The sequence below is a fragment of the Diospyros lotus genome, chromosome 6 (assembly GCF_014633365.1).
Source record: "Diospyros lotus cultivar Yz01 chromosome 6, ASM1463336v1, whole genome shotgun sequence".
Classification (NCBI taxonomy): Eukaryota; Viridiplantae; Streptophyta; class Magnoliopsida; order Ericales; family Ebenaceae; genus Diospyros; species Diospyros lotus.
In genome coordinates this window covers 5,161,083-5,177,807 of record NC_068343.1, presented here as the reverse complement: position 1 = coordinate 5,177,807, position 16,725 = coordinate 5,161,083, and the positions used below count along the sequence as shown (strand labels likewise).

Genomic DNA, 16,725 nt, shown 5'->3' with positions numbered 1-16,725 from the left:
CAGTGAGAGAGTATTCATATTTCTTGGTTTGTTGGGTGATATATTGGACCGATAGCGCTCCCAATTGTAACAGGCTTGGGGGTTGGATTACACATGTCTACGGCCTATCCTTGCCAAATAGATGGCCAAACAGAGAGAGTCGACCAATGTTTGGAAGGCTACTTGAGGTGCATGTGTTACACTAACCCTAAAAGTTCGCATAGATGGCTATCTTTAGCCCAGTGGTGGTACAATTCAAGCCACCAAAGTGCCATCAATCGGAGCCCTTTCGAAGTAGTATTTGGGTACAAAACCCCACTGATTCCAGCCCTATGAAGTGCCACAACAACCATGGCCACCGTGGAACAGTATTTCCAGTAGAAGCAAAAAAGTTCTGAGGATACTCAAGAAGGAACTGAGCATAGCTCAGAATCGGATGAACCAGAACATTGATAGGAGAAGGAGTGATAGGGCCTTTGAGGTGGGAGATCGGGTTTTTCTGGGGTTAAAAAGGTCCTTACAGCAACCTTTTACAATCATACCAGCATCTAAACTAAGCCCAAAATACTTTGGGCCCTATGAGATAGAGTCAAAGGTAGGAAATGTGGCCTATAGAGCTGAGATTGCCTGATCGAGTTAACTTACGCCTAGTGTTCCACGTGTCTATTGAAGAAAGCTATTGAGCTCCATGCTACAGTCAGCCTGGGCCTACCCCAAATGAATGAAGAGGAAGGATGATGCGGTCACCAATCAAGACTCGGTCCAAGGCTGACCCAACCAAATCAGAACAATAGCACCAAAATAGTAGTGCCATAATGTTATTTTAATACTTCTTAAGTTTTAGAATTCTACTTGATTTAGGATTTTACTTTATATTTCTACTTGATTTAGGATTCTATTTCATGTTTCTACTTGATTTAGGATTCTACTTCATGTTTGATTAGAGTTTTATTTTTATTAGAATTCTAGTTAACTTTTAATTAGGATTTATTTCTATTAGAATTCTAGTTGGATTTTGTTTTTCAAATATTAGATGGATTTGGATTAGCCAAACACTATAAATATACCTAGAATCTAGAGTTTGTAATCAAGTTTTAATCAATCAAATTTCAGCAACCTATTTGGGTTTTCTTAGCAAAACAATCTTGTTTTTGCGTCTTCTTGAAAGCCAAGCTTCAGCCATTGAAGTTTGTTCTTTCAAGGGTTTATTTTGGTGTGTTTTTTTCACACACGCGCTATACGCTGCGTCAAGTGGTATCAGAGCGGTTAATCAACCAATCAGATGGCCAATCTTGAAGGTAATGGTAGCAACCAGTCTCGTGACGGTGATCAGGGGTTGTCTGCAGTTTGGAGAGCAATCGAAGAACAGTGGGAAGTAACTCGTACTATCCAGTAGCGATTGGAGCAACATAGCAACCAATTGGGCACCTTACTACGAGTTGATGATGACAGGAACCTGAATAATGGGGTGAATCAAGCCGGAGCGGGAAGACCACCCATTAATCATGTCCTTGTTAATCCTAGAAGACCAGTGATTGAAGATAGCGATGAAGAGGATGATTTTGGTCGAGCAATAGCTAACCCTGGTGGTAGAGGGGTTAGGAGGAATGCACATCAGCACAACCACTGGGGCAACGATGAGTATAAACTAAAAGTTGATATTCCTACTTTTAGTGGAGATCTTGATATTGAGGGGTTCTTGGATTGGATCACTGAGGTTGACCGTTTTTTCGAATACATGGAGATCTCAGATGAACGACAAGTAAAATTAGTGGCTTACAGATTGAAGGGCGGTGCATCTGTTTGGTGGGAGCGATTAAGAGAGACGAGATTGAGAGAAGGCTGATAGCCAGTTCAGACATGGAGACGAATGAAGCAGCTGTTAAGAGGTAGGTTTTTACCCCCTGACTATGAACAATATATGTTTGAAGCTTATCAAAGATGTGCACAGGGAATGAAAAGTGTGAATGAATATACCTTTGAGTTTCTGCGATTGGCGGAGAGAAACCAATTGTCAGAAAGTGACAATCAACAAGCAGCTCATTACTTGAATGGATTGAAGCTTGCTATTCGTGATAAAATTGGGGTTCAGATGGTTCTGAGTGTGCAAGAAGCAAGGAACTTAGCTTTAAATGTTGAGTTAATGTTGAGTAAGAGATTTCGTAATGACAACTATTGTCGGTATAGTGGGAATGAAAATAAACAACCAGCTTTTGATAAAGGCAAGTCGGTTCAAGGAGCGCAACCCTCCAATCCACCCCATACAGTCAACCCTAATAAGACTACAACGGGGGAAAACATTCGAGGTACTACTCCTAATCTTCCAAAATCCCTAATCCTTATGCAAAGCCTATTCTTTTAAAATGTTTCAAGTGCAATGAGGTTGGGCATCGATCTAGTGATTGTCCAAGGAGGAAAACAATTAACATTGTAGAAAAGGAAGAGGAAGATGTTGCTGATGAGGAAGTATATTGCGGGTCTGATGGGGAGGATGATGAAGAAGATTATGGACATGGGCAATATACCTGTGTAGTGCGGAAGTTAATGCTATCTCAAAAGAATGAAGATACTACTCAACGGCATAAGCTTTTTCGCACGAGGTGTACGATGAAAGGAAAAATCTTTGAGTTGATTATTGATAGTGGAAGTCAAGAGAACATCATAGGAAGAGACGAAGAGACGTGGTGGCAAAGATGCAGTTAACTCCTGAAAAACATTCTAGCCCTTACATGATTGGATGGATCAAAGAAGTTGGTGGCATACATGTGGATGAACGTTGTAGGGTGCCTTTCTCTATTGGTAAGTACTCTGACGAAGTCTATTGTGATATTGTTGATATGGATGGTTGCTATATTTTATTTGGGAGGCCTTGGCAATTTGATGTGGATGCTACGCACTCGGGTAGGAAGAACACATATCAGCTTGAGAAAGAAGGTGTGCGTTATACTTTGTTACCCATAGTGGAAAAGAATCAAACCAAAACTTCTAAAGTGGAGCTTGATTTCGAAGATTATGTTGTCCTAGCAACCTCAATGTTTGCAAACTTAGGTCTGATTTATGCTGCTAACATGACAGAAACTCCAAGGTTATCGACTTATACTGGGGTATTTTCCAATCCCGATGGCTCAAGCATTGCTTCGCAACCCAAGGATGGTGATCCTTGGGTTTCCTCTGATCAACTTGCGACTGTAAAGGAGATGGAGGTCATGGTAGCAAATCCTTCTACAGTTTATTCAAGCTTTGACATGGTTGAATCGAAGGCAATAAGATCTACCAGATTAGAGAAGCGCTCAAGATGGAAGGTTCAACGTCTTCAATCTAACAGTAATAATACAATGGAGGCGGAGGGCAACAAACATGGTGATGGTTGGACCCATGCCAACGAAGATAGGGCTAAGAGGGGAAGGGATGTCTTTGTTTATGTTCCCTTAGCAGAAAAGTTCAAGCAGTTCAAGAACATGTCAAACAAAAGTTGCACAAATAAGAAGTACAAGGCGACAACTGACAAGCATATGAAGCACAAGGTATTTGAGGTTGGAGATGAAGTCATGATATTCTTGAAGAAGGAACGGATTCCAGCAGGAAAGCAGAACAACTTCAAGCCAAAGAAGTATGGTCCTTACAAGATTCCAAAGAAGACCAATGACAATGCTTATGTTGTGGATTTGCCTGATCATATGGGTATTTCTAAACATTAAAGTGGCTAATCTCTCTTTGTACTTATCGGATGTGGATTTGTCCAAATAGGATCAAAATTCGAGGTCGAATTTTTTCTCAAGTGAAGGTGAATGATGCGGTCACCAATCAAGACTCGGTCCAAGGCTGACCCAACCAAATCAGAACAGTATCACCAAAATAGTAGTGCCATAATGCTATTTTAATACTTCTTAAGTTTTAGAATTCTACTTGATTTAGGATTCTACTTTATATTTCTACTTGATTTAGGATTCTATTTCATGTTTCTACTTGATTTAGGATTCTACTTCATGTTTGATTAGAGTTTTATTTTTATTAGGATTCTAGTTAACTTTTATTTAGGATTTATTTCTATTAGAATTCTAGTTGTATTTTGTTTTCAAATATTAGATGGATTTGGATTAGCCAAACACTATAAATATACTTAGGATCTAGAGTTTGTAATCAAGTTTTAATCAATCAAATTTCAGCAACTTATTTGGGTTTTCTTAGCAAAACAGTTTTGTTTTTGCGTCTTCTTGAAAGCCAAGCTTCAGCCATTGAAGTTTGCTCTTTCAAGGGTTTATTTTGGTGTGTTTTTTTCACACACGTGCTACACGCTGCGTCAAAGGAATGGTGGAACCTCAAGCTATATTGGATAGGAGGGTGATATATCGAGGAACGGTGCCCCTAACTCAGGTGTTGGTCAGATGGACGCAGGAGGACCCCAACCACACAACTTGGGAGTATTTGCCTGAGTTACTCACTCAGTTCCCAAGAGCTACAGGGCTGCTTTAGATTCTTGAAGACAAGAATTGTTTCTATGGGTGGGGAATGTTATGACCCGAGGGTATTATTTAAATTTTTGTAATAATAGTAGCCACATGGCCACTTGTGTAAGTAGTTGTAGACACCCCTCACGGTTATGATCATACCGTGGGAAAGGTATATAAGGCCAAGTGTTAAAGAGGATGGGAGTTTATCTGGTTGAATGATAATCTCTTTCCCTCTTAATTCATCCTCTCTCTCTCTCTCTTTCTTTTCCCTCAAAAACTCTTCTCTCTCCCTCTCAAAACTTCTAAACTCACTGTGAATTCAAGTCTCTTCCCCGAGACTTGACACACTAGTAGGAAGTAGGAGAGTGGGTTATTGGTAGTTTCTGTGTGTGTGTGTGTGTGGGTACACACAAAGGTACACCTCCTTTCTCTCACCTTTTTTGGCTAAAAGTATGCTTTCAGATGAAGCCAATGAAGGAAGCAGTTGATTGTGTTGGACTACTGTTTTATGAGGGTGACAAGTATTTGAACCACTTGTTTCTTTACTGTGCAGCAGTGAGGTAGATATAGACTTACTGAATGGAAGAAAATAATATATAAAGTCTTTATTTATTTATTTCTGGAATTGAATGGATACTCCGATCTTAGTCCTTCGAGTTTATTTTTGCTGGGGGCTTTTCCTAAACCTTGCAGGAGATAGAGGCATGCTTGATTTTTCACTCCTCTATATGTGACATAGTGTCTCTTGATGTAGAGAAATAGAGCTTGAAAACAAGTTTAATGTTCCTCTTATCTTTCCTACTAACAAGTTTAATGTAGAGAAATAGAGCTTGACATAGTGTCTCTTGATCTGCTTTCATTGTTTTGTGCAGTTTCTGGATTACTTATATTTGGGTAAATGTTTATGCCTTCTGTTCTTTTCTTCTTTGCTTGTGCAGAATTTCCCCCCTTTTTCGCAGTCTTATTTTGTAATATATCTTACTCATGCAAAAATAATGGCTGATAATTGCTGTAAACTTGAGTGCTTTGGCAACGGTCATGTTGGAATTAAAACATGCACCTGTACTGAAAATAGTGGTTGCATTATTTGTGTTCTCAATTTGTCTGATACGATCACCTATCCTGAAACAGAGGACACATTCTTTTTATTTCTATTTGCATAGGGTGTCTCTTTAAACACATAGTATAGTTAGATTAACATACAACATATGGTCACTCTCTCACAAGTTGCCTTTAGTTCAGATTATCAGACGGTACTTAATTCATGGGTGTAACAACAATCCATGTGAAGTATGAAACCTTGCTGTTGGGCTCATGCTTATTAACTGCGAGCATTCCCTCATTTTCATCAGAAAATTTCAGTTTCAAGTAGTCTAGTATTTAGTTGATTTGAAATGTCTGTCTCATGCTCATTCTTTTGTCTTCTGGGATTGCTTGGGGTTTTTCACTTGCCAATTATTAATTTGTGTTCTAGAATCATTGTTCTTTCTGGGAACAATCTCTGCTAGTTCCTTTTTTTTAAAAAAAAAAAAATTTCTTTGTTTTTGATGTACTTGAAGAAATTCCGTTTCTATGTTACTAAACCCTGTTGATGGTTTTGTGAAGGGTGGCATACGTGAATATGAACACTCAAGCTATCCAGTTACTCCGAGTGCTACTAGGTTTTGACCAATTCTATCTTGTTAGTTGATAAAACTTGATGTTCTGTTGTCTGATTATGAGTATTAATATCTTCTTACTGTTGCAGATATTCTAGCATCAACAACGCTGTGGATATGAGGGTGCCAACTAATGTTGCTGTAGGTTCTTTAGCTGGAAAAGGAGGGAGTAATGTGAGTGAGGTAAGTGTTCAATACAATTTAATCATACTATGGACCTACCTTTCACTCCTTCAGCAGTAGTTTTTTCTTGGGGACTGTTACAGTAGAACAAAGTTCAGATGATTTTTAGGTGGCAGGTAATATGTGGTAAGTTCCCCTGCCCCAAAAATAAAGAAATAAATAAAATTCTCCCAGATGTCTGAGCTTTCCTTTAGTCATGATGTTTATCATTGGTAAACTTTTTTCTAGCACCCCTCCTTTGCTATGGGAAAAATAAAATGAAGGCCCTTTTGTAACATTCAGCCATTGTGGGTTTTGCAAAACGATATTTTTGGTAAGTTCTGGATATTGAAATTTATCAAAAAATATTTAGAAACTCCAGAGTGGTAAAAAGTTGTTTTCCTGTCACTGATCTATAGGTCTCCATCAACTTATACAAATTTTCCTATTATTTTACTTATTGAACTTTATATATTTTCTAAGGTAAATTTCACCCAGATCTCCTGTGGTATGCATCATTTTTACAGACACCCCATATATTTTCTAAGGTAAATTCTCCCATCATTTTGAATGATTGTTCCAAGATATCTGAATTGATCCTCCAGATTTACCATAACATCTATTACGCTTATATTTTTACTAAATTTGTATCCTATATATTCCGGTTTCAATTTGCTTAACTTAAAACTTGTATATTCTAGTGTGTTCTGCCATATCTCCAGCATAGTTTTCGTGCTTTCTTTTGTTTCATCCATGCACCAACATAATGTCATTTGCAAGTACATACACCAAGGCACCTGTGTTTGGATGTGTTTACTGAGTTCATCCATTACTAGGGTAAATGGGTTAGGGTTTTAAAGTAGATCCTTGATGTTTAGTGTGTTTATTCAGTGAAGCAAAAATTTACCAAGGGAATCAATTTTTGCTGAAACGATTGTCCTTGTAAGTTTGCATTACTGTACTTTCACCATTGCTGTTTTATGGAGAACATGAATTAAAACAATTGGTTCAAGTTCTATAGAGCATGATTCCTCTCTTGTTAGTTTGAATTACCATATGAAGTAGCTTTAATGACTCGGGCAGGCTTTGAGTACCTGTGTTTAGGCTATCGTGTTGATTAACATTTACTGGTTTTTTACACGTTAATTTTTGCCTTGTGCTTTATAATGGAAAAATATTATTCTATTTTTGTTGACTACAGATTAACCTTACAAATTTGTCTCATTGTCATTAAACTAGATGTCCGTTTGTTTAACAGTTAGCAACCCTATTCTCATATTTACAGTTTTTTTAAATGCAGATTAAATGATTTAAGTTTTTTTTTTGGTTTTTAATATATACACACACACATTCAGATTGCTGGAACAAGGTTGAAGCTCCATGATCCTCACCCTGGTGGTGTTGACCTTGATATTCATGGGTCTTCTGAGCGTTTGACTGCTCACCAGAGCATTCTTCATGGGTATGCTGCTCCTACTGGACAAAACAATCCGCCTCAAGGTTCCTTCCAGAACTATCACACCCCACAAAGTGCATATCCAAATTTCAGTGCTCCGCAGAACCCCTATCATAACACCATTGCCCAACAGTCTCCCTACCAGAACATGAATTCTCAGCAGACCCCGTATCAGCACTTCAACGCACAGCCAGCTCACTACCATAACGTAGGCGCACAAGGTTCTTACCCTTACTGAATAGAATTCTGCTGATTTTTGTACCATAATTTCCTGTACTGTCTCATAATTTGATGATTGTTGCTGGCTTTATCAGCATTTAGTTTTTTCATGACTATAACTTTCCAAGTTTTTCCTTGTCATGGATAAGAAACTTTTGGCTATAGGGAAAACTATAATTGTCTGCTAGAGAGCAAGCTGCTTGGTTTATCTGCTTAGCGATGTACTAGTTTCTGTATAGAGAAATCTAGTTATTGATTGCCATATTTTGGATTTAGATGATGATTTTCTTCTGTTTTGGAAAGTTCTGTTAGTGGAACACCACACTAGAACAAGCAATATCCCCCCCCCCCCATTTTATACAAGTTGGCTTATGAATTGACGTCCTTGCACCTGAGACATGCCTCCTATAATGCTTTATACCCTGTTGAAGCAGGATGCCTCTCTCTATTTCTTTCCTGCTCTCTTCTTCCACGTAACAGAAAAAAGGGGTTATATTCCACCATGTCACATCCACTATGGTGGTAAATCTCAATCTAATATCTAAACATATGGGCCTTCCCCTCACTGTTACCGTTTTCACACTCCTCAGTTTCCCATCCGCCTTTCCCTTGCTTTCCTTTTCATAATCTATAGCTTCTAATGTTTCCTCATTTGATGTCAAATGGCTTCTCGTCTATATCTTCTTCAATAGCCATGAGCCGGGGTGAGCATTATTGGGCTAAAACACAATTTCCAAACCGAACGCAATTAATTTCGGTGGTTAATTCGGTTTGGACCTTTTCTGGGCCCAAAGGAACCCCCATGTCCGTCCTCACCATCTGCCATGGTCGTTGACCTTCTTTCTGGGCCGTTCTCCCAGTGGTACGACAAGAAGTACAATTCCAAGAACATTTTACCAAAGCTTGTGCGTTCAGAAAGGCCACAATTGAGAATTGAGAGAGAGAGAGAGAGAGAGAGAGAGTAGCTATGCTGCAACTCATGATGATGGATAAACAGAGCGCTTCACATAACATAAATGCTCACTTCCTAATGCTCAAGTTGAGAGTAGTGCTCCTCCCACTTTGCCACTTATGGATAAAAACTTGTGGCGACACCTCCCCCAAAACAACCCATTGAGTGTGTGCTTCTTCGCAACCCAATATCGAAAGATTCTAGTAAATCCTTCCTTCGTCTTCTGATTGCATCCTCTCCATCTCAAAACCCAAAGTGGCATAAATGTATTTGAACATTTCATTTGCGTAATGGTACCGTTTGAAGTGTGACACAACATTGTTCTAGCGTAACAGAGAGATAAAACTGGCAGGCAATTTGACTTGGAAACATACATAGTCTCTGCATAATTCCAGCGGGAAAAGCGCCAAAATGGCAGACAGACAAATTGACTCTGCGACACTTTTATCCAAAATACAATCCCACCACCCACTGGCAGAAAAATCAGAACAAATGGTTGGATCAAATCATCATGCTCAATATAGGAGCGGAGCTGTTTCTTTCCATAATGGGCGTATGTTGAACACACGACGAATTCATAATCATGGGTTGGGTTGGGTTGGGTTCGGGTGGCCGTCCATATCAATTTCCATTCTGCATCAAATAGTACTTGAAAAAGGACTAGTCATATGGCCGGGGAGACCAAATTCCTTCCACCCATAACTCACCTTGTCATTTCGTGACATCTTTTCCTTAGATTTTGGGATAGGAATAACATGTTACATCTCATTTAGTAACACACTCATATATTCACATAAAAACATATTCATTATAACGAAGAATATGTCTCTCTCTCTCTCTCATATTATTCTATCTATTGAGATTGTAAACGAATCTTGAATGTGATAAAAAGTTAATTATAGACGCAATTTCGTGCTCCAACTTTGTCTGTTATCTTTTCGAGATGTGAAGGTGAATCAAGATTTGTTTTTTTTTTTTTTTTTACAAGTGTGAGATTGGAGAAAAGGGGTGAGGTGAGATGAGGTGAGGCCACATACCGGTTGAATAGAACAGAAGTGAATGAGGGGGTTGGCCCACCATCTTCTCACATCACCCATTGCTATTTATCAACGGCTATGCTATATTAATTGCTTTCTTAATTTTTGGCTTTAAAATTTGTTTTTTGGGTATCCACTTCATCATCATGTAGTATCTGTATTTTGGGTAGTTTCCTTCTATCTAAGTCTTAATATATATATTTAATATTGTTTCTTTTTCAAAAGGCTGAAATTGCATGCAGAGATATCATAATTTCATTATCGAATTGTCAAAGAGGAACTATGCCAAATGCTGTAAGAGGTCAGCATGCATCAAATCGCCAACACTACTCACTTCAACCAACCAATTTCCTACATGAAAATGTTTCCTTTTTTCTTAAGAATGATAATCAAACCAATTATCAATTTCCACGTGCAGAATGAATCTCGTCCAACTCTTTAAACTCATAAATTAAACAAATTTAAAAATATTTCTCATCTGTGTTAATAATTTCTATTAATAAAATAGATATTTTCCATCAATCTCCAGCCTCTTGTCCCCAAAATTTTCCATACTTAAAACTATTACTAAATTTTCATGATCTACACAGTGAAAAAGAAGAAGAAGAAAGAGAAAGATTGACATAATAAAATGTTGTTGATGCATTTGGAAAGTCAATGAATGGACGCGTCAGCCTTATGATTTTGCCTTTTGTATAAATCCATTCATTAATTATTTAGTCAATCTTATAAATCGGATACAGTAGAGCATGCACCTTTCATTAACACAAGATCTAAAGCAAATTTTGAGTGGGATGGATCATGGATCATGGATCTAGCAGGATATTTCTGCCCCCTTATCAGTCAAACAAGAGTTTAATTATTCATCTAACTTAAGTATCATCTAATATCTAATTTATCAAAAAGAAATGATCACTTCAACGTTTACCCGCTTGCACTTTCAGCACTTGATCGTGATTTAGGTTTTCTCTCTTCAAGAATATTAATAAAATACTTTAAAAAAAAAAAAAAAAACCCCACCCCCACCCCCACCAAACTAACTATATATATGCTTGATCCTCATGACTCTCATCAAATAATTAATGATTAGTTAGTGCTAACCGCAGTATGTATGTATGTCATATTATTATATATATATATATATATTATGATTCGGAATTAATTAGTTATTAACTTACTTTTTTTTTTCTTTTTATATAATAGAATTTGTACATGTATGTATTACCTTGCTAAATTGTACGTGGGGTGGGTTGACTTTACATCCTATTGACTTTTGTTATTGCTTGGTTAATTATTCCTAAAAAAAGCCAATAAAAATATGATTACAATGGATGGTTAATTTGGTCTTACTTTGAATTAATGAAGCCTAAAAATTCAACTGCCGAAAGAATTTTAAAGATGGTGACCCCTCCTCTCCCCCTCCCCCTCTTGTCTTACTTTAAATTAATTAAATATATATGGTCGCACGGGGGTCACCAAAAAATTAAAGTAGATGGAATTGGGCAGCACTTGACAAAGAATACTATTAATTAACAAATTAGTTTAGTGCACATAAACAATTAATATAATTTGAGAAGCAGCTGGTAGGTATCCATCCGTACTTGATGAGATATTATCTTAACATTTTTAATCATGTTTAATATTGGTGGTAATGGTGGAGAGAGCTATCAATATATATATATATGTATCATGCAACTGCCAACTTTTTAAACTTATTTTAACAAGTAATTGATGATTATAAGGTCCACATAAAACAATTTATTATCTCATTTTGACTCTCTTGGACTCTTCTTTGACATATATACATGGACTCAAACTCAAAATCAAAAGCCAGAGAGAGAGAGAGAGAGATTTGTTTTGATGTTTGCAAGTATAGCCCACCACTCTGAAAGCCACCAAATATATGCACTCGTGCGTGGCTGCGTGCAAGGGGGGAAAGTAGAAGAGGGGAATAGAAAGGCTAACGTCTAATCATTATCATCTATAGGATAAACTCTCGTTTATATATATATATATATATATGGGGTTGTGGGTGCAAAGGAGAAAAGTGACATACTCATAATGCCCATCTTATTACTATTGTTTTTATCAAACTGCTGTTGCTCCTATCTTCGTAATCATGATCATGATTGATACTTATATGTTCTGCCCACGACTAATTTAGTGGTTTTTAATTAATTATATGTTATAGGTGTTTTCGCATATATTGAGTCTAGATCGATCCGGGTTATTATCTTTAATTTTCCTGCTTAATTATATACACACATATTAGATTTAATTTGATCATCACTGTCAACTGCAAATCCTAAGAGAGATGAGACATAATTAATAATATATAGCAAAATATGGGACCAAATGAACAAAGAATAATATATAGATTAATTTGTAGTTGTAGTTGGAATATATATATATATATATATTTGAGTCCAAATGTGTGTATATATATTCTGAAAAGGATATGTGTATTTATGATTGATTTGATGGCCATTTGGTACTGCGCGTGAACTGGGGAGACAAGCAAACCAACACATAGACATAGGGACAACCATATGAATTTAATTCCTAGATTTTTGAAGCTGAGAAGCCACTAATTGGCATTACATTTACATATTGACAAATTAACTTCAATATCTTTAATCACAAAATTAATTAATGGACCAACTCATCTCTCCTTCTCTGTGGGCGTCGCTCTCTCTTTCACTCACTGTTCTGTGGGTTTGTGGGTGACGACAGGATTCCTAAGACCATATTGCCATTTCTTTATTAATTAATTGGCCAACTAATTAGGCGCAGATCACTAGTATTGAAGCCAAAGCAAAGACCAGACCAGACCAGACCAGCCCAGCCCTCTCGCACCCTCGGAGGGTTGCTAATTTATATATTTGGAATCTTCATTTATATATATATTTATGTATAACCCCAGAGAGAGAGAGAGAGAGAGAGCAAGTAGGTCTATATATATAGATCTATAGTGGAGTGCGTACTGGAGATGCTTCTTGTCCACCTGAGGAGAGCTGAAGAACGTAAGGGTACCGACAAGACAGCTGAGTCGAAAACACGACGGCACCATCCGATCGGCTGCCTTCCTTCTTCTTGTCATTAGCGTTAAAACTGTCCTTTTTGATACGTAATTATATATACACACGAAAATGTTATTAATTTCCACATTCCATACAATATTATTAGTGTTTCATATTCAAACAACAACACACGTATACATATATAATCAATTACCCCTAAATAAAATGATAAAAGAAACCGTCTAATAAATATATATATATATAGCTTCTTTCAAGCCTTAATTAAAAATATGAATTTTATCTTGAAAACTTATATATAAAAAAGAAGAGCTAGCTAGCTAGCGTTGGTTGGTCGTCGCATATATATATATAATTGCTTATTATTATATATATATATATATATATACACTGAGACAAATGTGTAATTTTATGATATGGAGGATGTTGGAGTTGGCGAATATTTCGAGGACCCTTCTTACATCGGGTACGCCCACGTGAACTTAGGGGAACTGAAGTGTTACCCAACTAAATGTGACCCCTACGCGCGGGATACGGGGGTTCGGGGGCAGCGCCCCCAACACGGGTGTCCCGCTGCCTGGTCAGCAGGCGGGGGTTCGGGGGCAGCGCCCCCCGACGGGTGTCTTTCTTATTTATCTTGGTTTTTTGTGTGATCGTCTGACTCGGTTGCGATAAATCTCTTCAATTGGTATCAGAGCCTGGTTCAAGAGATTAGGGTTTATCAGATATGTCAGGAGGGTCACGGATTGAGATCAAAAAATTCGATGGGACGCGGTTCGATCTGTGGAAGATGAAGATGGAGGATCTACTTTGCGATCGAGACCTTTGGTTAGCAATCGAAACGGAAAGGCCTGTTGCTGTGAAGCCTGGTGGGAAGGATGACGAGACGTCTTCCAAAGGGGCGGATCCAAAAGAGATTGAAGACTGGGGTCAGATTGATCGGAAAGCAAAGGGGTTGATTCGGCTTTGTCTCACAGACTCGATTCTGACGAACGTGATGACCGAACCTACAGCCAAGGATCTGTGGCAGAAACTGGAGTCGCTGTATCAAAGTAAGTCGTTGGTTAATAAGTTGTTTTTGAGGAAAAAGCTGTATAATCTTCGGATGCATGAGGGCGATTCGTTTTCTGCACATCTGTATAACTTTAACACGTTGATTAGTCAACTTGTATCAATCGGTGTTAAGTTTCAAGATGATGATAAGGCAATAACACTACTTTGCTCACTGCCGGATTCATGGGATAACTTGATTGTGGTGATCAGTGGTGGGGATAAGGAGTTATCATATGAAAGTGTGGTTTCTGCCTTGTTATCGGAGGAGACACGAAGAAAGGGATCAGGAAATTCCGGTAAAGAGGCATTGACGGCTAGCGGAAGGCCAGCAGAGAAGAGTTTGAATCGGAGAGGGTCCAGGTCCAAATCTCGTGGGCGATCGAAGAGTAGGGAAAAGAGGGTATAGTGCTGGAGATGTGAAGAGTGGGGCCATGTGAAGAGGGACTGTAAAAACAAGCCAGTTTCTAAGAAAGAAGCTGAATCATCTTCGGGTAAAAAGGATGTCGATGCAGGAGATATGTATTTGGCTGCTGCATGTATGGCGCAATCAGACAAGGATATCTGGTTGATCGATACCGGTGCTTCATGTTACATGACGCCTCATAGACACTGGTTTTGTGAATATGAGTAATATAATGGTGGGGATGTCATGCTCGGAGATGATACTGCAGTTCAGATTGTCGGGCGTGGAAGGGTGAAGCCGAGGATGAGTAATGGCACCGTGAAGACTATTCCAGACGTGATGCACATACCCTTGATGAGTAGAAATCTGTTATCAGTCGGTACAATGGCTGATTCAGGGGTTATTTTAGCTGTGATAAGGATTCGTGCAAGATGACTCGAGGCTCTATTGTGATTGCACGAGGAGTTCGTTACGGGACATTATACAAGCTGCTCGGGAAAACAGTGACTGTTGGTAGCGGGTTTGTTTCTGAAAAGGCCAAGGAAGATGGACATGATATGTCCATGTTGTGGCATCAGAGGTTAGGGCACATCGGTGAAAAGGGGCTGTCTACCTTAGCTTCGAGTCAGATGGTAAAAGGAGTTCCAAAATGCTTTATGGGTTTCGAGTTCTGTGAACACTGTCTCCATGGAAAACAGAACCGAGTTAGCTTCCAACACATCGGTACGAGAGCAGCTGAGGTTCTCGAGCTGATTCACAGCGACGTTTTTGGACCTACTCCGACTCCATCTATTGGAGGATCCAGGTACTATGTATCATTCATAGATGATTTTTCGAGATATAGTTGGATTTATTTTATTAAGAGTAAATCTGATGTATTCGAGAAATTTCGTGAATTTAAGGCCTTGGTTGAAAATCAATTGGGCAGGAAGATCAAGGTCCTTCGTACAGATAACAGAGGTGAATTCTGTTCGGATAAATTCGAGCAATTCTGTGTGGATAATGGTATTGCAAGGCAGAAGACGACTCCATATACACCCCAACAGAATGGGGTGGCCGAAAGGTTAAATCGGTCACTCATAGAAAAGGCGAGATGCATGCTGAGTTGGGCAGGTTTGGAACCAGAATTTTGGGCAGAAGCTGTAGCTACGACCTGTTATTTGAAGAACCGGTCACCGACCTCATCAGTGAAGGATCGTACACCATATGAGGCAGCGTTTGGGAAGAAGTCGAATCTGTCACATGTTCGGGTGTTCGGGTGTGATGCATATGTTCATGTACCCAAGGAGAAACGAGGTAAGCTTGACAATAAGTCTGAGAAGAACATATTTGTCGGATACAAGGAAGGGGTCAAGGGCTATAAGCTGTGGAACCCAGAATCAAAGACCATTGTATACAGCAGGGATGTTGTCTTTCGTGAATCAAAATCCCAGGTTGGCACGCAGAAAGGTGACGAGCCTAAGAAAGTGGTAGTGCTTGAAGAAAGTCCAAAAGCTGAAACTGTGGAGATGGTCTCACCAGGCACGCCAGTAGAATCTGATTCTGAATCGGAGCAAGGGGACTTGGTTAATGAAGTCGAGGATGTAGATTCGGATGAAGACTCAGATACAGATAGCAAGCCGGTTCTCAGGAGATCGACGCGGGAAAGAAAGGTACCACTTCGATACTCACTTAGTGCTTTGAGTACATTTCATGCTTTGAGCATTACTGGAGATGATCCCAGTTCTATAAAAGAGGCGAGATCCATGGATGATGCAAATCAGTGGGAGCTTGCAATGGTAGATGAGATGTAGTCGCTTGATAAAAATGAAACATGGAGCTTGTGTAAATTGCCTAAGGATAGAAAGGCAATTGGGTGTAAATGGGTGTTCAAGCGAAAGCTGAAACCGAATGGGACTGTAGAGAAGTACAAGGCTGGGCTTGTAGCCAAGGGGTACTCTCAGATCGAGGGTGTTGACTATGACGAGATTTTCTCTCCCGTGGCGAAGTTGACCTCGATACGGTTTGTTCTGTCTACAGCAGCTGCATATGATCTTGAGGTAGAACAGATGGATGTAAAGACGGCTTTCCTTCATGGGGACTTGGAGGAGGAGATATATATGAGGCAACCAGAAGGCTTTGAAGTAAAAGGAAATGAGAATCTAGTGTGCAAATTGAAAAAGTCCTTATGGGCTGAAGCAGTCACCAAGGATGTGGTACCAGAAGTTTGACACGTATATGCTCCAGCTTGATTTTGTGCGTTCAAATTCTGACCATTGTGTTTATGTGAAGAGGACGGGCGATCAGTTTGTCATTCTCACGCTATATGTGGATGATA

The 16,725-nt window shown here is 38.9% G+C and overlaps 1 protein-coding gene across 2 annotated transcripts in view; it reads left to right on the top strand.

Moving 5' to 3' along the window:
* LOC127803512 (KH domain-containing protein HEN4-like) overlaps nucleotides 1–8,227 on the top strand; it is a 39,228-nt gene extending 31,001 nt beyond the window's left edge. Inside the window, exons 6-8 of one of the 2 annotated variants that reach the window (XM_052339772.1) lie at nucleotides 6,036–6,091; nucleotides 6,178–6,271; nucleotides 7,606–8,227. In XM_052339772.1, coding sequence (XP_052195732.1) covers nucleotides 6,036–6,091; nucleotides 6,178–6,271; nucleotides 7,606–7,944 — 489 coding nt within the window. In that variant the 3' untranslated portion in view covers nucleotides 7,945–8,227. Of the gene's footprint in view, nucleotides 1–6,035; nucleotides 6,092–6,177; nucleotides 6,272–6,733; nucleotides 6,818–7,605 lie in introns of those variants that run through there. The other variant, XM_052339773.1, reaches the window with a different exon arrangement.
* The last annotated feature ends 8,498 nt before the right edge of the window (nucleotides 8,228–16,725 follow it).